This window comes from Triturus cristatus, chromosome 8, assembly GCF_964204655.1.
Source record: "Triturus cristatus chromosome 8, aTriCri1.1, whole genome shotgun sequence".
Lineage (NCBI taxonomy): Eukaryota > Metazoa > Chordata > Amphibia > Caudata > Salamandridae > Triturus > Triturus cristatus.
In genome coordinates, this window is record NC_140591.1 from 1,217,797,998 (window position 1) to 1,217,822,521 (window position 24,524).

The window sequence follows — 24,524 nt, forward strand, 5'->3', positions numbered from 1 at the left end:
TAATTTTTAAAGGAAAGAAAAACGTTAAAAATACAAGTTATAATGGATCTATATTTTCCATTGTAACTGATTGTTAACGTAAGTTGATTGAATCAAACTGTGCTCAATTTATTTGCAAACAATGATTACTACTAAGGAAGATCCAAGAAATCCCTTGAAATACTGTGTGCAGTACAACTTTTATTATTCATTCATTCACTGTTTTAAGATTTAGGATTGTAAAAAAGCTTCACTTGAAATCCAAAAAGGGTACTTAAGGATAATAGTTAATCTAGGTTAAAGGTTACATACATCACATTATTCCACGGGAGGTACAGAGGGTGCACAGTCCAACCAATGAAATAAAGCATTTCTTTTTAGAATTGATTTGTAAATCCATGGATGGGAAATTACATTGCAAATTGAATGGTAGCCTGATTTGAGAGTAATGCGTTTGGATTATATTTACACACATATACATCTATGTATGAAAAAAGTAACCCCATCCGATATCAAGATCATCTGCAGTTAGTTCCTGCTCAATCTAAACAAGTTGATTAATCTTTTTTTCCTCTTGAACAGACTCTAGATACAGAGAATGCATTACATGATACCTTATTTACGGTCAGTGTACTGCCAATAATTTCCCAGGGAAAAGAACATGAAAAGATCACTGCAATCCGTTTAAAACATGGCATACTACAAAAGTAGTATTGAAATGGGGACAGTTCATTTTTAATCAAAACAAATATTTGCAGAAAACCAATTTGATAACCATGCCTAAGATTTGGTACCCGCACATGCTGTTTAGAAAAGTCATTAAAACTGCCCTTGATGTCAATTCATAACTTGGCATTCTATTTAGTCCCAGTTGTTGTTGCATTGTCCTGTTTATACCGTCTCTGATACACTAAAGCAATGAGTAGGTATGATTGGAGAGGTTCATATACAGTACACATTGCCACACTTTAAGAAAGCGCTACATAAAACATACTTGTATTTATTCAACATAACAAAAGAAATCTTCATTGTTGACGTATTTTCCTCACTCTTAAGATGATTATCATCAAATATTTTTAAAGAGTGATCCTGTGCAACAGAATAGAATCTAAAGAAAAAAAAGAAGATGATGGTGGAGGGGGACTATCCGATGCACACCCATGTTCCTCTTCAACAAACTAAATACTTAGTGATCGGGGACTGCGCAAACATCCAGCAAGTTACTAGGGCGTATTAATCTACGATAATTGTGGCATTGCTGTTTTTATGCAATCGTTGCACTACTTATTTGTAGGTAATAACTGATAACCACCAACAGAAATGATTACTTTACAAAACCAAGGAGCAGAACACTTCGGAACCTCATGAAATAGTCAAACAAAATCCTTGAAGGAGCGCATTTAAGACTTTATTTTATTCAGTAAATTGGGTTATTTACACAATGGGTTTGGGAAGCTGGCTTTGTTTTTACATTCTGATTAAAAGATTCACCAGAGACAATACTGAACTTTATATATTTATACACAAATTTGTTGAACTGATTAGACCATCTGTATCCTTACCTGTATCAGGAACACCAAGTGCAACAACGGAACAGTATCCTAGACACCGTCTTAATACATCACAGAGGTCCAGTAATACTCTGGGAAATTTGTTGCAAATACCAAGTAAAAAACAAAAAAACAAAAAGCAGATGTGTTTTGTACAAAAATCTGAGTTTGTAAAACTCTGACATAGTGGGTCACTTAAAAACCTTATCAGATCTTGTGCTGCAATTGGTGACCTAATCCTTTCAGATCACTTCCGGAATCAAAATGGAACAAATACATTATTCTCTAAAATACACCGATCTGATAAGGATTTGACCTAATAGAACTCAAGTTAAAAGGAAAACAAGTTAAGAAATTCAGAGCACAGCCCCTATTAGAACAAACTAACTTTCCAAAAAAAAAAAAAAGTCAAAAGAAAAAAAATAAAAATCACTTCAACATGAAGCTACTATACAAAGTTTTTTTTCTTAGAAAGTTCTGTGTATATTTAATCAGGAGTTTTTAATGAAAATGACAGTTTTGGCCGCGACTTCCCCTTTCCCAGGATCATTTTTTGCTCTTCCTTTTGTTGACGCTGCCTCTCCTGTTCAAGTTTCATCCTCTCCTCATGAATTTTTCTTTGCTCCTCAACAATTTTTAATTGCTCTTCAGCCTGCACATAAGCATATATAAAATTATATTAATACAAATATATAAATCTTTTCTTTACCTTATAGCGAAGAGTACAGTTTTTCAACATATGCTTATAATAAAGAAGTTACATTGCATATTATATAGTTGAAACTATAATAAAATGTGATTAACTAGGGCGTGAACATTACCACAAGACTCAATGAACTATAAGAATCTGAACATGATAGGTTTATTAGACTTCATACAAGTTTGTCCCTGCAATTTACTGCCGTGGATGCTGGCACACAAGTACCATTTCCCTTTTTAGTACCCAACTACAGGGACAGTCTTCTACAGCTGAGGTCTGTTGGTTGTTTTCATTATTTGTGTAAGTGTTGCATGTTGGTCTACTTCTATACTGGAACTGTCCTGGAGAAAATGCACATCTTATATCCACTGCAGATGTTGTGGGGAATGCCAACAGAACTCTGGCTTGGCATAAGGAAGGGGATAAGCCATTTAGTGGACAGAACTGCAGGTCATGACAAAAAAGCCAATAATAAAACTAAAAGGGGGAAAAAGCAAGCCCAAAGATGGATAGAGCAGGTAGAAATGAAATAGGCAAACAATGGGGAAAACAGTCTTTGTTTCTCATTTGAATTTTTAAGCTTCAACGTACAGAACAAAACCCACAAATACCTTTTCACTGCAGGTAAATACATGTTCAGCTGAGTATATTCAACACACCATGCAAATCAGTAGGGCCGCTATCAGCACTCCTTTAAACATCAAAGCATTGACATGCATGCTTTGAAATGTCGACATGTTTCAAATGAAAGCTTTCTGGTATTAAGACTATCCAAATATATGTGCCCTGGATAATCTGATAATCTTACGGTTTCAATTCAGTAACCGGGGGGGGGGGGGGGGGGGGCAATGGTACCATATCTAAAACCCACCAAGAGTGCCTAGTCAGCCAATCCCCAAAAGTCTCCATATTTTGCTTTAAAACTTCAGGATAGAAAGGCATTTCACCTAGCAACACATGAATGTTATATTGCATGGGGCAGCTTAACCCTTCATGACCTTCTTGCAAGCATAAGTAGGCTTTCGCATGTGTTTAAGGATATACAGTTACATTGTTTAATGATCCTACCATACACACTTTTAACCTTTTCTGTGTTATTCCATTTATTGACACACCACACTAAGACTTAAGAGGAAAAGATGCATTGTAAGATGTAAAACAAACATTTAAACCAGTTTCAGGTTTCTAGAAGTTTTACCTCCCTCTCTCTTGGGAACTTTGGTCTAGTTATAATCAATTTCATCATACTATCTTTTATATTCTAGCAGCGATGGAGGCTTTGTTTGGTAACACTTTGCCTTTAGTCCAAAAAGTTCTAATTTAGCATTAAAACACTATCCTTAAGCAAAATTGATACAAACTTTAGGGAGTGTTTTTGCATATGTAGAAGTAGACTCTGAATAATATATGTCTTACTGCCAAGGTCCCATAAATACGTGACTTGTAAAGTCCTTGTGATGTCACATGTAAACTTTGGGCTGATTCAACTCTGCTGTTAGTCTGTTGGAAAGCCTGACCTAGGAAGGGTAGTGGGTTGTGTTATACTCCTTCCACCTCTAAATAGCTGCCCTGAACAAATTAAAACGGATATTCAAGGCATAGCCTGAATGCAGCGAATCGCTACAATTTAACACAAGACGAGGCCAGTTTGACTGTGTCATATGCTAAATGATTGGTATTTACACTTGAGGTAATTTAGAACTGCAATTAGAAGATGGGTGAATACTATTCATCCAAGCTATTTGATTTGCAATTTATTTTCTAAAAGCACTGCCAATTCTTTTCAAATAAAATTGCCTTTAGGTGTGCAAAATGAAAGAAAAATAAAAGAAAAAATAATACAAATCAAACCATGATTAAGGATAGAAGGCAAAAAAGCGAGCATTTTGCAAGTTTTTATACAAGTAATCTATTGCTTCTATGTGGCAACACATAAAATCCCTTAAATCCAAGAATCAAATAAACTAGAACCAATATCTTTATGGGACTACAAAACAATACCAACAGTCCTACAAGCTAGTCTTAAATACGTCCATATTGAGTTTCCATTCTTTGTTCAACTTCGGTTTACGTTTAAATTTCACTACTCGTTTATCATTATTTGAAAACAATATTTTGTATGTTTATCTAAACCACGAAGGCTTGCGCTAACATTGATATGGACTCTGAAAGTGGAAAAACTGGTAGTTGGGACTCTGATATAATCATTAGGATAACCTCAATTACAGTAACAAACAACTTTTCTAAAATAAAAAACTACAAATGGTTCCTTTAAGGTGGTCAGCAGTGGACGTATTTCTTTGGCTGATGCCAACTACGGAGGCAGTCACAATATACCATGCTGAAATGGTTTATGGATGTTGGAAGAGATATTAAAGTTGAAAACTATGAATGGAGAAAGAAAACAAAATGTAACCTGGTTAATCTATTCTTAAAGAAATAATGTGCTAGGACCTATTAAGGTATGCAGAAATAACTGAGTAATACTCGAGTCTCCTTTAATCACAATATTGGTTAATGGGTTAAAAAATTATTATAGGAAGTGAGTGGATTATTTTTTTGATATACTAGTGATTTGGTTGATAGTGTTTCCAAATCAAATTCTTTATGGCAGCCTACGTTTAACAGATTCTATGGCAGTACCCAGAGGCAAGGATTAGGCTTGTCTTTCACATTTATTAACCAGCAGCCTTTCGAAAACAACAATTTTTATTTAAAAAACGTTTCCACTGTGACGTTGGGAGAGTCAGACAACAAATGTAAATATAGGGGTTCCCCTGATACTTAATGGGGTTCCTAAGTCAGGGATACAAAAGCAATTTTATAAGAATATACTTAGGCAACTACAATGAATGGAGACACCAAAGCTTAAATACCAAAACCCAGATCACAAAATGAAATAGAATATTTTAATTATATAAAAGAGAATAGAATATTTTAATTATATAAAAGAGGATAGAAAATTATCATAAATACATATATTTCAATCTATATATCATACAATAAGCTAAACATACCTGTTTATTGTTATTTGACGTAACAACCCCAACATTGTCATTCTTCTTTATTCATCCTTCATTATTTTTTAAGCTATCTAATATTTTAATATTGCATAATTATAATGATAAATGCATAAATATGTTGTATATTTACATCTCACATGGAGGACATATTCTGTTAATCTCCATTTAATGACTTATTTTTTCCGATAAAATATAATTTAAAAAAAAACTTTTTACCAGTCTACAATGTTTTTTTCGTCAACTGTGAAAGTTGTTTTGGACAGGTTTTTCATCTCCATCATGGCTTGTTCCAATCACTACGTGCGTTTCAGCTTGACAGCCTTCATCAGGAAGCCATGTATATTAAAAACCTGGTATATCTCAGTACTTCCAGGTTTAAGACTATCTTTGATGGAGTCTATGGCAAACAGGACCGATGTTCTTGACCATATACGAGGCAGAGTCAATTTACAGTGGAGCTCAATGTGATATGCGCCTGAAAGTCATTCTTTGGTCCAGCAAGGAGCTGTTGCAGAGTGTTTCAAGAATCAGGGATTCACACGTCGAATACACCAAAGAAGAGAGAACACCGCGTCTCTGTGCTGGTATCATTACGCGGTGGCGCGACCATGATGTGGTCTTTCTGTTAGTATCGCCACTGGACCATGCGTCGGGGGTGGAGAATTACCATTTAGCATGCGCATCGACAGCGCCTCACAATCCTTTCAGAAACCGCAATTATTAAAAAAACAATGTTTCCACTGAGGCGTTGGGAGAGTCCTAGCAGACTCTTTTTCTTCACTGCTCCAGCAGCATACAGATAAGTGCCTTTCATGTTTCTTGACACTCGGAATTGCAGTTACTTAAATTGACATTGAGCTGCTTCATTATCTACCGTCTCACTTGTTGTGCGAGTTTGCCTAATGTGCGATTTCCCTCCATTTGGGCGACCGTGGGACCGTTCTTGTTTCTCATCTAGCTGCTATTTAACTGCCAGGCTCGTGGTGCAGTCATCTGGCCGCAAGGGGGCCCGCACAAGTACTGTCTAGCGCTCAGCGCGTCTCTACGTTCTGGCGGCCGGCACGCGACAATTTCACTGTCAGATTTCACTGAAACTCATCCAGCTGCGACTCAATACGGGGAAAGTTTTAAGAGTTTTAAGAACTTTAATTCTGGGCAGTTTTCCACTGACTATTTTAAAGTCCGTTCCATCACCAGCAAGCCATTCTCTGAAGAATTTGATGGAGAATGATAAAAGGCCCAAAGGGCAAGGCCCTGTAGAGGTGTGGTCAAAGCGACTCGACAAACATTTTAGATATATTTCGATACGCAGACTGTTAAAAGCGATCGAAACAATACCGATGAGGGGAATAGTGTTGCACGAAAAGAGCACTGTCGCGGTTTCAAACCAGAGCACAGGCACACACATCCGAACCCAAAACCAGTAAGAGAACAATCTAACAATGGAAGGGGTGCCCATGTGCATTATCACGAAGAGTCACCACTACCTCGTGACTCCGACTTCTTCGAAGAAAAACAACTTGCACACATCCTTACCCAACAATAGATGGCAGGAGTATGCAAAGCATGTGCATCTACAGCCACACATGCCTTGAACAAGACCTTTATCAAGAACATTCCAATTAGGAGAACTACCCCTTTCACTAGCAAACATGTAATGCAATTGAAATTGCCCAGGGGATAAGTAGGATGGTCAAGGATAAACATGCCAGTTTTGAAAATAAAATGAGACAGGAACAGCAATTTTCAATTAGTGTGGATCGCAAAAGTGTGACTCTGCTTGTGTGCTTCACAGATGTGAACTACACTGACAAGCTTTTTTTCGGTGCATTGTTTCCAAAGTTTCAAAATCAGCTAGAAATGAGAAGGGGGTTCATCCAGTTTAAATATGAACACTACAGTTAACTGTCTACGTAATATGAACATCATTTCCTTCAGAGATCAGAGCAAGGTTTGAAGAGCCATAACATTTATCTAAAAGACTGATATGCAATGGTGTGTAATTCTGTGCTCATACTGCAAGTTTGAAGCTCCAGCCAGTAGACATTCACTTTTAGATCAAAGAATCATCTGTCAAGGAACTCTTCCAGAGTCCATAAGGAGCAACGTTGATGGATGAGTTTGAGAGGACTCCACGTGGGAATACAATGCAATCAATTTGAGCATTCTTTGGGAGCGCCATGGAAGTCAGATTTTTCTGCAAAATAAGCAACTGCATCTTCACAGGAAGACCATGACTGCTGTGGTATCTTAGACTGCTCAAATTAATTAAAGTATGTGGTGGGAAGATAGGGAATTGGCCAGCGGGATGTTTAATTAAACCAATGGATGTTAGGAAATGGACCTCCATTGCCCTAACTGATTCCTGGGTGCAAGAACCTTCAATCTCCATACACTCACACATGGGAGTAACTAACTGTGTGGGCACTATAGAGCTCTCCTCACCCAGCAGTGGAAATGCTTCTAAATAGAAGGGTTTGGTATTATATCCCTCATTCCCACACAATTAAGCCATGCACAACTTGTGCCATGACATCACCATAGTAAATCTTGAATTATAACTCATTACGCAATCAATAGGATAGACCAGCAGGAATTAGCTTAAAGCGGACAGTGAAGAACAGCCACAGAACAGTGTCTCGAATTATAAAGGCAAAACAAGTTTTAACAGCTTTGGAAGTACCTTCAAAGGTGCATCTGATGCTGCAGGTGGTGAGGGCTACACCACTGCTCCAAACAATTCTGTTGTGGGGAGTTGTGATCATTCTTTTCAGGCGTAAGCAAAAGCTTTTGATGAACCAGGAAGCATTGAGTTGATTGCACCTGTGTCTTAAATAATGATAACAGAGGGTCTGAGGACAAGTAAACAGCCCTGTAATCTCATTGTGCACCAATGCAGAGCAAGGAACGATCAGGACACCTCTAATGACACGGGTCCAAAAGAGGAACAATTATAAGGAAAGTTGCAGTTTTGTAGGGCTCTAGGTGCTGGTTGGCACAGGTGGCGGTGTAAGTTAAGGGAGTCAGAAAGGCACAAGTCCGTTCTAGCAGGTCTCAGACTTCGTGGAAAAGTACACATGGTCTGAACTCCAGTGAGACATGAGTTGCAATGAGTTATCAAATGAGGAGGAAAAGCCTGTAGGCAAGTAGCTTTGCTTCATCAGCATGCCCAGCAGCGACTGGACTCTCCCCAGTCACACTACGTGGTCTTAAGGTTGCAATAAAGTTCGAATGGCCAGTCAGCACACGCAAACCTTTGATTCAGACAGACTTTGCAAGACAAAGCTCAACATAACAGCACGGGAAGAGCTGAGATAAGGCAGGTTCTCTACATAAGTCAGTCTCTACCTTCTTCTCTGTACAGACTTCAGCAAGTGCTTTCCTCAGTCTGAATATATTTCATACTCATTCAAGGGAGAAAGCAGTTATACTGCATTTAGATTCAACCTGCATCTGTACAAGTGTATACAGCTCATTCAAAGTCAAAACGTGAACTTAGAACATAAGAGTCAGAGTTGGGATCAAGCTTTCTTGCTACTAAAATTTAAACGTAAAATAATTTGGAGGGAACCAAAATGGTAACTTACCTGTACAAGACTATTTGCAGCTTGATGGCTTTCTGGATTCTGTGCATTATTCGCCTTCTATTGATTGGGTCCTGAATTGTCCGTTTTCTTCTCTCTCTCTTTTTTACCTTGACTGGGCGCATTGGACTACCACTAGGTACTGTGTCAGTCTTGGATGACATCAGAAGTACCCCCAGGAAGCTCCACTGTGTGACATGCAGGTGTGAAAGCACCTTTGGGAAGAGTTTGTGATAGGTTCTCATTGCTATTCTGTCCTTGTGTTCTTGGATGTATGGTTCCTGCATGTTGAGTGCCTGCTATTTGCTAACCTGTGCAGCACGGTTATGACTACTAGGCAGGCCATATTTAAGGCGAGAAACTGGAGTCCTGCCATATGCATGGGTTCAAAGGGTGGTTTCATTAGTTTTGTGAGAACCAGCTTGAGGTTTCATGTGGGTGCTTCTCTGGGTGGTGCCACTCTTTTTGCCTCTTCCACAAAACCTTTGGACCATTGGCATTTGGAAGAAACTCCTTCCTTACTAGGACACCGCTTGTGTACGCTAGAATGGCTGCTCGGTGTCCCTTCAGCATTGCTTAGAAAAGGCATTAGCCAGGTAGGTGTGCGATACATTTCAGATTCTCTCCTCCGGTGTCCTTATGTTTGTAGCTTAGATCATGTCTGATGGATTGTCTCCCCTACACACTGCAAATCTCCGCACTCATTTTCTGGTGGAGGTGGTAGGGTGGCCGGTGAAACCAGAAAGTGTTCAAGCTGCAAAACTATTCCTACAGGGGAATAACCGTTTCGCTTTGCAGCACGAATCTTTCTGGATTCACATGCTGTGCCTTGTGTAGCAGTATTCTCTTGTCCCTTGGGTGTTTGAGGACTCTTCCCCACCAGTGCCTCCTTTTTTTGCTTGGATGTCACCACAGTAATGTTTAGTAACGGTCTGTACTGAGGACGATGTGGCAGCCATGCAGATGTCATTAACTAAGACAATATCTACGAGGGCTGGTAATGACCCTTTCTTCCTCATGGAGTGTGCCCCTGGGTCTTTTGTCCAGTGCCAGACTGGAGCAGTCACATGAGGAGCCTGACTTTTGGTATGAGCGGTATGCATGGTGCCATCATGCCCAGCAGTTTCCCCAGTCCTCAGTGTCAGAGATTGCTTCTTCTGGTAGAGTCGAACATCTTGCGCCAAAATCTAGACCCTTCTCTGTACAGGGAACGCTCACTCGCGTTTTGAGTCTAGTCTGGTTCGTAGGAATATTTTCCCTTTCTGGTACTGTGGAGGACTTTTCAAGGTTGATGAAAAAAACAATTTATGCGTTTGCATAACCTTGTTTGTGTTGTCTCTGCACTGCTTGTTCGATTTTATTTTGTCTTTATGAGCCAGCATTTCAGGCAGTGGTATAAGTGGTTCCCCTTTCTTCTTATGTGCGCAACCACGGCAGCTAAATATTTTGTAAACACCCTCAGTGCTGATTTTACCCTGAAGGGCAACACTGAACTGGTAGCGCGCCAGGTCTATGACAAATGTCAGGAACGTTGTTTTTTGTTCATTGGTACGTGTAGATGTGTACTTTAGGTCTATTGTTGTCACCCTTTCTGAGGAGTGGGATGACCTCTGTGTTTTCATCTGAAATTTTGTGTCTAAATGTATCTGTTCAGAGCTCTAAGATCCATGATGGACCTTAGGTACAAGTCTCGTTTTGACACGAAGAAGTGGGATTGCTCCTCTTCGGACAGTGGTACCTTTTCAAAGCTCTTTTCTGAAACAGGTTTGAGGTTTAATTTTTTTAAGTATTATCTAAGCAATATCCGTGACGGATTATGTTGAGTATCCATTTGTCGGAGGGGATAGTGTGCCATTCCCTAAGGAATGCTCCGGTTCTGCCCCTAATGGTGCGGAGTTCAGCAGAGGGTGCTCGGAGGAGTCATGATGCTGCGCCTCTTCAACATCCTCTCCCTTGAAAGGACTGCCCTTGTTGTCCGTTGTATTGCCATTGTGCTGGAGTTCTCTTGCTAGGTTGTGTGGCGAATGATGTATGGGAGGCTGATGGTTGTGAACCTCCTCATGCACTCAATTCCCTTCATGGGGTGGTTGCCTTCCTGAATTGTAGTTCACCCATAGATGTGTCTGTCTCATTGTCCTTAATTCCCTAAATGCACTCTTCAACCGACGATCTGAAGAGGGACTCTCCAAAAAGGGTATATTCACCACGGCTGCCTGCACCTCTTGCCTGAGTCCAGATACTCTTGGTCCAGGGTGTGGTACGAGTGCAGAGTTGCCTACTGGAGGTGTCTGCCACGTCTAGGGCTGACTTCACACAGGTGTTACTGATAGTCTTGTCCTCCCTGACAAGTGCCTTTCCTCTCTCCTGGTATTGCTTTGGGAAGATGCTACTGGTGGGCATATCTGTTTAGGAGGGCGATGGGGGTAGCAAAACTCCACTGGACTGCCGCTGACCTCAATTTTCCTGTCCACCACTTTGTTTTCTCCATCGTGTGATGGGCCCACTGATTAGGCACGCTTGTGTGCAAAGGAGATAATGGAATGATGTTCTGGAGTACGGTCTTAAGTAGGAAGTACGACTCCACTTCTTCCTCACAGTTATGCCGTAGTAGTTTGCTGCTGTTTCACCACCATGTTATACACAGATGTTGCCAGGGGACGACAGCGTCGATGGGTATGTATCCATACCTTCCTCCAGTGAGTCTGTGTCCCACCAGTCCATCCTGCCACGCCCTTGTAGGGGCTTTAGTCTAATTCCTCCTCGAAGGCCTTTCTATTTTCAGCTACATTTGGCGTTGGCGTGATTTCTAGCTCTTTTGCCTTGACCGATGTTACCTTCGAAGGCCGGAGTGAGATCATGTATTCCCTGAAGGAGTCAAACAACTAGTTTTCTCTTTTGATTAAGTCCTTTATTTTGGCCTGAAGACACTTTTCGACATCAACCACCTTATTCTCAGCGTCTACCATTCTTTTAATTTCCGAAAAGGGAGACATCTCGCTTCCATGCCATGTGCCCCCTTTCGGGGCAGAGGCTGATTTAGAGGGTTTGCATCTTGCTGTGGGGTGTGTGTAAGAGTGCATCTGTCACCTTCAAGCTCAGACTGGGCCTCTTTTGGGGTCTTTCAGCAACAAATCCTTCTGCGCCTATCCCTTCTCGGCTTCTATAGTCTCCTTTTCAGAATCTTGCAGCTGTGCCCTTCCTGCATAGTTGTCATCGTACAGCTCCGCTGTCCCTGGGGTCTCTTTTTGCAGCGGTGCAGTGGCACAGGGGCCCACTTCTGCTCTTCTCTTATTCTAAGAACTTGTTGAAACTCAGCACAGGAATTGCAGCCCTCCAGTGTGTGATACATGAGCAGACACAAGTTGCACACTTGATGGTTGTCTTTCTGTGCAAACTTATGGTGGCACTTACGGAAGAAACTTGAAAGGCGCGTGTTTCAAACCCTACCAGCATTCTTTTGCCATGCGATAAAGGGACCCTGTGTGTGGTGTGGTTGCTTACAGCCATTACATAAAACATATCTTCAATTGAAATGAACATTACATTTGCAGACGTACAGTTTTACTGATAAAGGTCTACAGTGCACAAACGATACGTGGAAACATCACCTAATGTTCTAATTGTATTAAAATATTTGTTTCCACTACACAATTACCAAACAATTTGCTTTTTGTAATCTGATATTCTGAAATATCTGCACAGTTCATTTAGATGTTTTGTGCTAGAAAAAAATACCCAGTAGAGCCTTTTTAAGCATAGCCGGAGTAGCCAGCATAATTGTCACATACATCCTCCCACTTTGAAGTCAGAGAAAGAAAAGTAAACACCAAGCTCCCAGGAAGACAGATCCTGACATTTGACTTCGGTCTTTGAATGCACAATAAATGTGATGAGATAAGAACAAGATGTAAAGGCCTGTTGCCAGAAATCGAGCACTGGTGGCACACTACAGTAAATAGGGTTTGGGCACCGGAAGGTAAGAAACTCAAGCTGGCAAGCCTAAAACAAACCGAGCCAGCAAACAGAAAGCAAACAAATGTGAGTTACAAACTGCAAAGTCATTGGTAAGCAATGGGCAGAACGCATTCCGAGGTGAGCTTTCCGAATGTCCCCAAGATGTTAGCAAACCAGAAAGCTGTACTGTCTGGTAGGCTTTAACCTTAAAAAAAAACAAGAGAAGGCACAAAAACGCTCAGGACCCAACCACTAGATAGCAGAATGCACAGCATGTAAATCCAGAACGATTCACACTGCAGATCATTCCAATGTGCATCATCTGGTGTTCTACGGCTCTACTGCAACTAGCCAAAGATACATTTGTATCTTACTGAAGAGGAACTGGGTTAGCTATCCATGGTACAAGAGTTCTTCGTACATTTCATTTGTATTATGATCAATCTGTTATGGACTACAGAACACATTCAATACAACTCCTAAATTGTGAAACCTAGGGTTCAGAAGAGACAAGTAGATTGTGCTCTTCAATTAATGGTCATGTTGTCTATCGGGAAGTAAAAAATCTACCACACTTCAGAGACCAAGCCAAGGCAAGGTCAGAGAAAAAGGAAAGTCAGTACCTCTTGAAGAAGGGAACTGGAAGCTGTGAAAATGTATGTGCATTGGTGAAATTTGCAGCATAATGCACTGTATGTTTCAAATTTATATAGCTCATGAAAGAGTTTATTCACTGTTCAAGTAAATTTATGAGAAAATACCAGCTCGACCGAGACAGAAGTGGAATTACCTTATAACAGTAGTATCTCTGAAGCAATGATCAGGTAACCCCAACGAGATAACTGAAGGATGAATGGTTTCATGAAGCCATCTAGAATCGGATCAAATTAGGAGTCTCAAGGTCTCGCACCAATAAATATAAGAGGGCCCATAACGGATGTAGCAAGTTTCCTCACCTCGCTATGAGCAGTTGTCAATGGTACAAAAAGAACTATGTATTAGTACCTCTTATTTTCAATTTAGGACTCCTGCAGCTTTTGCCTCTAGGTAATTGGCTTTGCCTGAGGGGGTCTGCTTAACATGTATAATGTAAGCTTTATGGAACTTCAGAATTCTGAAAATAAATTTTGCGGGCAAAACAGCAGAGGAGTTGTGAGAAATAACAAAAGCAACTGGTTGTAAGAATTAGAAATAAGGATTAAAATGATTAAGACACTACTCTGAGATTTAGTAGGCTGCAGGCTAAAAACCCTTTCTGGTGGATCTGGCAAGAACCCAATTAACCTCACGATTCTACTGACCTCGAAGTTCAAGTACTCTGATTGGAAAATGTTGCACAGTACTATAGAAGGTTTACCTTTGGATGGTATTAGCATATAGATGCACTCAGAGGACACTCCTGAATTAGATATGAGGTTCCACAAATTGAAATATAGTTTAAACTCTTACATGCATGCCGTTTCTGTTCAATTAGTAACGTTCTGTTGTGACTAAGAACCTCTTATCCTCGGCCGGTATTCTGTTAAGGTTGGTCCAAAGACAGCACAGCTGGAAGCAGATATATAATTGATAGGAACTTTGGAGTGATGGATGCTGGCAAGCGATGTGTGCAATCAGGCATGGTAAACAGTACTCTGTGCCTAATGATTGCTTTAAAGGCTGCGAGGCTTGAAATAGGATGGACGGGAGTCAAAGGGAGAAATCATAACTTTATAACCCAAGAAACATACAGAAATCTCTACCACCAAGGATGACTGTGTAAGAGGCGATATAGTCTTTTTTGGACGATGAAAATTAGGCAATGCCTTAATTTTATGACTGTTGTGAGTTTGATAAGCAGACCACATCATACAAAACTAGTATATTAATCGAGAATCGATCACATTACTGTGACCCGCCATTTGTGGAGAGGCACTCACTGGAATCGTAGTTTCTTACATGTAGGTGTAGTTTTGCAGCTTGAACTTTGTCTGGATTCATATGCTGTGCATTATTCCGCCATCTAGTAATTGGGCCTTTTTGTTATTGGTGGGCCTCGACACGTACACAAATGTCTGATCAGTCTATCGACGGTGCACTCCCTGGGATAGGCGGTATGGTCATCTGGAGGCAAGTTTGACATTTTGCGCTCAGTGGTGTAGAAAACAGATCCATTTCTGGTGTTTCCCATTTCTGAAAGATCTTTCCAATAGCTTTTTGGTTTAGTTTCCATTCGTGGGAGCATTAGGCTTGTCTGCTCAGTCAGTCCGCCTCAATATTGTCTTTCCCTGGCAGATGAACTGCTAGGATTTCCATCATTCTCTGAATTGCCCACTTCGAGTTCTTGGGCTAGCTTCGACAGGGGCAGGGATGGAGTCCCTCCCTGTTTTTTGATGTATAACATGGTGGTTGTATTGTCTGTTTGTATCAATATTGTTTCCTCCACTAGCTCTTACTGAAAGACACTTAAGGCTAGGAACACAGTTTTTAATTCCAGGATGGTGATGTATTGTACCGCATCCTATTTCTTCCAGAATCTTCGTACCTTGAGGCTTCCCATGTGAGCTCTGCAACCCATACGAGAGGGGTCTGTTGTAATCGTCACAGCTGGAGTTGGCTGAGCAAATGTTCTCCCCTGTGTTATATGTGATCTGTTCCACCACGCTATCTCTTCTTGTACCTTTTGCGTTACAACAACTAGATCTTTCCAACTCCCTGTAGCTTGAGACCATTGGTTCTGTAGTCATTCCTCTATTGGTCTGATGTGAAGTCATGCATATGGGATTAAAGAGATGCATAATGACTTCATTAATATTTTCCCCACAGTCCGCACTGTCAGAACTTGCCTCTGCCGGTAAAGCGGAGTTTCTGTTAATAGTGATGGTGTTCTCTTTTCTCTGGGAAATACCCTTCCTTGGATTGAGTTGATCCTTGCCCCCAGAAATATTTTTTTCTTGTTCCGGTGTTGGTGATGACCCTCAATGTAAATAGTGTCCTTATTATCTGTTGTATATGATCTCTGCACTTGTTGTGGGAGTTCTCTTACAAACCAGTTGTCCAGGTAAGGACAGACATGTATGCCTTGTCTTCTTAAGTATGCTGCTACTGCTAGGAACTTTGTAATTACTGTTGCTGATTTTATCCCAAACAACAGTACTAAGAACTGGTAGACAGTTGAATTCACCACAAACCTACGGTATTTCTTGTGCTGTGACTTCATTGGAATGTGCAAGTAGGCATCTTAAGTCTATAGTTGCCATGTAAACCCTTTATTGCAATTGTGGTATGACCTCTTGCAATGCTTTAACCTTCGATCTTTGCGTCTTTATAAGCCTGTTTATTAACAGTAAGTCTAGAATTGGTTGTAGGGATCAGTCTACCTTGGGAATTGGGAAAATGGTTGAGAAATGTCCTTTTCCGATTGCCTGGATACCATTTGTATTGAGTTTTTGTCCAGCAATTCCTATAATTCCTATACCTCCTTGAGAAGACGAGATGTTTCATCTTTGGAATGGGCCTTCTTTTTTGGTCCACATTCGGGAGGAATTTCATCTAATTCTATGCAATATCTGTACTGTAGTTTGTTCAGAATCCATTTGCCAGCTGTTCTCTTCCTCCACTTCTGAAAAAAGTCTTTTATTTTGCCTCCCACTGGTGTGTATAGGAGTCTTAGATCTTTGTTTGTGCATCTCACTGGTGGTGTTCGTGAGATGTTGCAGGGCTTTGCCAAGTCAATTATTGGTTGGAGCCTCCTCAATGTGGCTAACTCCATCTTCACCGAAAGGGCTGTCGTCCTTGCTGTTGGTACAGCCAGCTCGTTTGGCTGGTGGCCGATTGGTTGCCTCCCTGGTGGAAAGTTCCAGCCTGGAAGCTGCCTCTTCCTGTAGGCCCGCACGATGATACTGTCCCCTTCGTATTACCCCCTAAACTGCAATGCTTCCATAGATTGTCATTTTGTTGTCCTTTTTTAGCTGATTGAATGCTACCATAAGTAGGTTAGCCTCCGCCTCCGGCTTGAATCCTGAAATTCTCAGCCATGAACGGGGTAGGAGGGTGATTCCAGTCATCATATGGTGGCTGGATGTGTCTGCTGTGTCAAATGCCAATTGAAATGCTGTTATCTTCCGCCAAGTGTGCAGCCCTCTTTCTGTATTGTTCAGGGAGGTGCTTCCTCAGTTCCCCCATCTTTTCCCACTGTTGGTAGGCATGGCGATTAAAGGAGAGCACTGGAAAATGCAATATGCCACTGGTCCATCCTCTTGCTCAAAACAACAATTTTATAAGAGGGTCAAAAGCAGAAAGGGACTTGGTTTAAGGACTGGAGCACCTCCAATCCCTAATAGACACAATGAAACCAACAGAAGGTGCACAGTCCGTTCAGAACAAAATAGCAAACTAATAGTTATTGTAAAGGCGTATATGAGATCCTGCGAATAATTGAGACACCCCCCCGTAGGAGATAGGAGTCCATCAGCCCACCCTTAATGGCGGAGCATCGTCATCTGGAACTCCAAGGAATCACTGTCTGAGCCCGAGATCGCAGATCACCAAGGACTCTGCCTGGTGCGCAGGCTAGTGAAACCCAGAAGGAAAATAAACTCCTGCCAGGGTGTATACCCAAGTAGTCGAGGGCTCCAGTGAAGTGCAGTGCTAAAGAGTGATGTGAGGTTAAAAATGAATACTTGATCAAAAAATGTGTTTAATATGGATTAACCAAGTTTCATGTCTAAAAGAACCTATAGTCTGATATAGATTTTGCAGGCTAATTCTTGGTTCGTGTAAAAAGTGTGGTCACACTTTTTACACGAACCAAGAATTAGCCTGCAAAATCTATATCAGACTATAGGTTCTTTTAGACATGAAACTTGGTTAATCCATATTAAACACATTTTTTGATCAAGTATACACCCTGGCAGGAGTTTATTTTCCTTCTGGGTTTCACTAGCCTGCGCACCAGGCAGAGTCCTTGGTGATCTGCGATCTCGGGCTCAGACAGTGATTCCTTGGAGTTCCAGATGACGATGCTTCGCCATTAAGGGTGGGCTGATGGACTCCTATCTCCTACGGGGGGGGTGTCTCAATTATTCGCAGGATCTCATATACGCCTTTACAATAACTATTAGTTTGCTATTTTGTTCTGAACGGACTGTGCACCTTCTGTTGGTTTCATTCCATCCTCTTGCTCTCCTTGTCTGGATCCTTAGAGGAGTACTTGTAGTTTGACAAGTGGCAGGTTCCTTCAAAGATTCTCTTCCCTGGTCTAGGGCGCTAAGGAGCATTGGTATGAACTGATTCCTGGCCTGTGCTGGTATAAGTGTTTCCAGTAGGAAACTGGGGTCTTCCTTCCTTCAGCTGTACTCTGTACCTGTCTGCAGCCTTTTCTATGACTTGGTTGTACATGCCATGTCATCTGGATGCAATGGCCTGGACTATCCACCCCTTCCTCAGGGGATTCGATTTCTAGATCTTGCCACTGGGCCTCTGTGTATTCTGATTCCTAAGAGCCTTGATACAATCTTGCCAGTTATTCTTACCTCTTTGTAAAAGAGTTCCTCTTCCTCAGGTTTTGGTGTTAAAGGAGGCTCAATTTCCTCAACCTCTTTCCCCCATGATCCTTTGGCGCCGACTTTTCGGCGGGATCCGAAAGCCCTTTAGACTTTCGACGAAGTCGTCCTTTTTTTGTAGAAAGGCCACCATTTTGCCCTTGAGACTCCTCCACTAATCGATTTCTGCCATCCCTTCTTCAGCATGGACGTAGGATGTCTTTCTCTTCGGCGAAATGTCTTTTGAAGAAGTTTTGAAGATGTTTTGGTCATCGAGCTTTGATGTTCTGCATGCAACCTGTCTGTGTTCAGCATCGAAACGTCCTTTCCATGAACGTCCTTCGATGACTTGAATTTCTCTGGAGTTCTTCCTCCTGCGGTGTCCCCTTTGAGGGGTTCCTTGTCTCAGGCATGCCTGTGGCTGGCAAGTGTTTTGACGTTGAGGCTCCCTTCGATGCCCTTGAGTGAGATTTGCTTGGCTCTGGCGTTTTCTTTGAGGAAGATGGATCTCTTTGTCTCCAGGCCTTCTACGTCGACGATCAGCAGGTCGGTGTCCGATGTTTCACCCTCTGCATCTTCAGCACTCCACTTGAGAGACCAAGGTCTCTTAGTGATGGAGTAGTCTGTTGTTCCTGCATGGAGCGATATGATGACCTAGGTCTCTCTCTCTCTCTCTCACCCATAGCGTCTTCGATGTGAACAAGGAGCAGGCTTCACAGTCTACGCTCCTGTGGTCTACGGGCAGACAGAGGTTGCAGACCGGGTAGGGTGGCAATTTTGGCTGAACTGGAACGGTATGTTCTCCATTAGGTCACACAGGGAGCCCGCTGAACGGGCATTCTCTAAATCATTTGAGGAAATTCTTCTCCTTCGCCGAATTATCCTCTAGTACCTCTAGGTCTGTATTGTTTTGTGTATTTGATTCTGTGAACTTTGTTATCTTTTCCGAACTTCCTCATGTTGGAGAGCCTTTAGCAAGCATCCAGCTCCAAAGGCAGAAAAAAGAATTTGAATATGGCGAACAAATGTAGGAGCTTTCGGTGGAAGCAGTAAGACGTCACCAAAAACACCAAATGGGGGTCCATTTACACCCATCAACAACAAAAAGTCCCAACCACTAGATGTCGGAATAATGCACAGCACAGAAAAGATTCACGAGGTAAAACTGAAAGTACCAGGTTTAAGGTGCTATATAAATCCCTACTTTTGCTTGGCTAATAAAGAGTGGTGGGTTTGATGAAATTTCAGACCTTTCTTGCATAAGCTAGGTTTTAGGCATCCCTGCCCTACTAACAAGAAAACAACTTTCCTGTATGTTGTGCTAATTTGTTTGGCCGAAAACATACAGGCATAACGAAGCACATCTAAACAAATTAAGGCAAATATGGCAAGTGCTCTTTGACAACAGATGTGATGGATAATGGGAAATGAGAAAGATACTGGCAGTATGCCCTGTTTTGAAGAAAGACATCAACTAAAGTACTATAGACTCTACAAAATGAGACATGGTGTGCATGCATAGTCTTTATGCCTAATGCATAAAATAAGGCAGGGACTCGGTCCGCCGTCAATTTCCACCCTGATTCGCCCATACAAAGCCAAGCGTAAACTTAGATCAGATGATCTGCATCTGGCTGAGATCCCTAGGATCAAGAGATCCAGAAGTGGTAGCAGACTTTTTTCCTACAACGCCTCCAAACTCTGGAACGCCTTGCCGCTTCACCTATGCATAACCCCTGACCACATAGGTTTCCGGAAGCAAATAAAGACTTGGCTCTTTCCTTAGCCCCTCTGGTTCTCCTGTTGTCGGTTACTAGCGCTGGGATGCTTCCGGGTAGCCATGCGCTCTATAAATGTTTTTCCATTCCATGTGTGAGAGAGGAGTCCATGGCTTACTGTGCTCCAAGTGGAAAAGCAGTGATGGATGGAAATTTGCTAAGGGGCACCCTAGTCACCACCTTCCTGCAACACATAGCTCAGCTGAATTTAGCACTGGTGTTGGTATAGGTATATATTTATTGTTTCAAAAGTCTCAGTGGAAAAATCCATGGGCCCGCACTAAGGTATTATGAGAATATCACATCCTGGGGAAAGAAAAATCAAGAGTTCTAGCCAGATTAATTTAGGCAGCTTGAATCTTTTAAATGGAGGTACATAGGCCAATGGTCACATGTGGCAGGGGATGTCAATCATAAATCAATGACCAGTAAAGAAATTAATTAATCAGTAAGAATATATACAGTTAGACTTCATTCACACCCAACATGACAAAACGGGTGATGTATAACTTTAGCCATTGTATTGAAATTGTAAACTATTTTTATATACATCAAATACTTGCAGTATAATCATTTAAATAGTACTTTAGGAACAGTGAGGAAACTACTCAAGTGACAAATAAAACACTGTAACCAAAAAAATGCTCGAGAGGTCTTAGTTTCAATCCTAGAGTACATAGTGGTATAACCTAATGCACCCTTACTAGATTTGATAACAAAAAACCAGCTCCATTAGTAATTGATGACGTTTTAACACCAAATGGCATTGTGTGTTTGTGGGTCTCAACAGGAATTCACCCATTAGAATACTGTGAGCAGAAGTATCCATCAAACTATTTCTGCACTGTAAATTTAATGGTGCAGAGTACTTGAGGAGGTCCCAGTCAGGGCAGAGGAATGCCATAAAAATGCTGTTCTACTACAATTGACCTAAGCTGTTTCTAGGGATCACCTCCAGTAGCTGCAGACCATTGAATTTGCAATGTGAAGACCTTTTAGTGAATAGTTTTGACTGAAGTAGCCAAAATTGGTGTAGTGTAATCACGGAAGAGGCACAAGGGAAAATAGCCACATTTATTCTCACATTTAGAAAGCGTAAAGTGAAGGAACTGAATCCAAGAGTACAGAGCAAGAATTTTCAAGTGGAACATGGTTCTGCAGATTCGAACCTTCTGAATCATAAAACAGCAGCCATTATCTTTGGAAAGCTTGATGTGCTTAGCAGTTGTATTTGGCATAGGGCCTCACACTGGACATAGCTGGTCTTCGAGCACAGAGTCTAAATAGAAGAAATAGAACGATAGTTTAAGCCTATCTGTCCCTGATGAGCAGGCTTCGGGGCAATTCATAGCTATCTTCGGCATTAGGGAGTCCCCACAACAGTTGTGGACCGGTACATACAGACTTAACATGGAGAGACATTGTTCGTCAGCAGTTCCACTCATTTAGAGAGAGGCATTTAAGCGTGTATAAATACAAAGATATGGTATACTGAGAGAAGTCCTGTGATCCTGCTTCTGTGACATGAAGTTCATTTGAGTCCTCAAGTGGCAAAAAGAGGGCCAGCAAAAAGTGAGCCTCCTAAAAAATAAAAACTGCGGAACGAACTCTTAATGCAGCTGTGTTCTGGGCAGGTGCAAAACAAGCCCAAGCAGGCAGTGTGCTTTGGGAAATTAAGATAAGCACAAAAGACATTGCTTGATGCTGACCACAAGAGGTAAGGGAAGGCCAGATACAAACATAGAAGTGAGTGGTCCACCAGAGGGAAAGAGAAAAAATTAAAGCTTGCAGTTGGTGTGCAAAAGATTCACACTCAAAGTCAGAAAAAACAACTGTGTACAGACCTGGTTGGCATGTAGGCGGAGGGATGGACCCCACATGGCGTGCATACCCCTGTGGCCTTCCCTGCTCAGTTTGTTCAATGCTGTGCCACTGATAGAATGGTCTTATGCTAGAAATCTAGAGCCAGGTGGACTAAAGGCTAAAGGTACTCTTCTGCATAGACGAACTGCAGACTGCCACTTACAGACCATTTCACAGATGTTTTGCCTTGGTTAAAGCAGAACAAGAGCTACTTGGCCAGACTTTATGGAAGAAAAGGGTACTATTTGAGTGACTGTCATTCTTAGAACATCACAATCACCAAGTCAGACCATCAACTTACTGGTCACACTTGTATCATTAAAGGAATATGCACAAATCAGTAAACCTCTGTAACCGATTTGTCTTCTGTCCCAAACAGTTTCTGCAGCTACCAAGTTAGTGTTCAGATTTAACTAGAAGGCATCTAGGTTAATCTCAAAGTAATTCACTGAATGGCTGCTGCCTGCACAACATTAAACGTAATGGAATTGGCTGTGCCTGAAAACAGACTGAAGCGGTTCGGTTACTTGCCTCTACCTTTCCACTGTCCTTCACTGCTGATTCAAAGCAAAAAATGTAACTGACATCCAACAATGACAACTCTTTTATACTTTAGGCAGTCCTTCAACAATGCCAGCTCCACGAGTCTTGCTCTCCCATACGAGACTTATGTGCGAACTGATCCAATCGTAATCGAACAAGAGAGAACTAGGCTAACCCTTGCAATTAAAGGATTTATACAAATCTTAATTATTCTCAAGAATATTCTTATCACGTAATCGGTGAAAAAAGCAGGGCTGAAATCTGAAGCACTGTGTGGGATCCAGTAAGTGGCCAAGTTTCCCTCAGTGATATACTATCAAGTATGCACTTAAAAAGCAGGTTAAGGCAAGGTCATGCACATGTGTTTTTCCCATTATAGTACTATAAGGCATTGCAGATTCTTGTACCACATCACATCTCAAATCGTGTACTAATCAGAACCACATATGATCCTGGACGCCACCAATTGAAGCTTGCTGTAGATATCACTTCATATCCTTAAAAAGAAGCTGTCTCTTGTGAGACATTAGGTCGTGAAGACCACATGGTTTTAGGCAGGTGATGCAGATCTATCACAGCAATTTGTGCTGAAATTAATATACTGAATGGGCAAGTTTCAGAAAAAACATTCTTCCTCCGACAAGAGTCAGGATCTCGACCTGACTTGCCAATTGATGTAGAACCTAGACGAAGTGTTGCTCCTCCTCATTAACACTAAAAAGCCCCAAATACTCTTCTTCAGACCACAGGTTGCACAAGGTCTGAATAAGGATCTGCCTCCCTAAAGATTTGACCATTTCCATAAGTGTCTTTGTTTTGGTTCAACTCACCAAAAACAACACTCTTCCTCAGGAGATGCTGCAAGAGGGTTTACAAAGCAACTTTGAGGGGGGAAAAAGATCATTTTCAAATTAAGTACCCAAAAAGCACTTACTACAGAAAGATTGGAGCTTCAGGGTAACATACAATCTCATCTGAAAGGGTTACAACTCCAAGAGAACTGATGTGCAACTCAGTCCTGCAAAATCCATACACCTTAAAACAGTTCCCCCTTGGTGGCACGCTGTTGTCGTCATGACAAAGTCTAGGTTGGATACGAAGCTGGTGGCATGAGGGAAACTAGAAGTTGCCAGGAAACATTTTTCCATTGTAACCTCCACATTATGTAAACAAGCTACTTAGCAGAAAATGGGAAGCCACACCTTTTCGATGTTCATTCCACCAGGAAATAAAGTCTGTCAAAAAGTGTTCAGTCTGATTAGAAGATGCTATAGCATCCGAAATTGGGAGGTTTACAAATTAATTTCTCAGCATATGATTATATTCATGATTGTCAATATCAAAGTTCTCAACATTCATAGCATCAGCGTACAGAGCAGTAGTAGTCAAGGCACAGATTGACTAGGCTGTGGGACAGGAGACCTACCCTGAAAGTCACACCTTGAGCAAGTGCTATCGGAACCCACAGCACAGAGTTCTTTAGACTGCCTTCATAATACATGAGTTGTAACACTGTTCCTAACAATGCTTTTCACAATGTCAAATCTGTGCCTTAGATGCTGGTCTTGCAGAGGATCCGGGCCAGAATTTTCATTGCCACCCTGTAGGAATGACATGTAGATGGCCAACATCCTTTATTTCTTCTCAACCATTTCACCATAGGCTCCACAGTTATCATGCAAGGTGAAAAGATGCAATTTTAGAAGTGGCATTGAGATTTTGAATGGACAATAACGGTGTAGGCTACCTACCCTGAAACTACAGCAATCCTAAGATCTTGGAACTGTGCTTATAACCCTAAAAAACCCAACCACCACCAGGTAGTTACTAGGTTTTTCAAAGCTGCTGTAATCCAATCTCTTGTATAATCCTTAACCACTTTTTCCTACAAAACTGCCACCATTTAGACAACACTAAGTAAATCACATTGTCAGAAGCACATGTGAACCGCCTAAGCATTTTTTAATCTTGTCCACACTGTGGTACTCAAAGTATCTGATGTGTGGATGAGCAGGTTGGAGCATCCCT

General features: G+C 41.4%; 1 protein-coding gene across 1 annotated transcript in view; it reads right to left on the reverse strand.

Annotated features, from left to right (window-relative positions):
- Positions 1-1,365: 1,365 nt before the first annotated feature.
- ARGLU1 (arginine and glutamate rich 1) overlaps positions 1,366-24,524 on the reverse strand; it is a 108,114-nt gene continuing 84,955 nt past the window's right edge. The window contains exon 4 of the mRNA XM_085622897.1: positions 1,366-2,181. Coding sequence (XP_085479023.1) covers positions 2,017-2,181 — 165 coding nt within the window. The 3' untranslated portion in view covers positions 1,366-2,016. The remainder of the gene's footprint in view (positions 2,182-24,524) is intronic.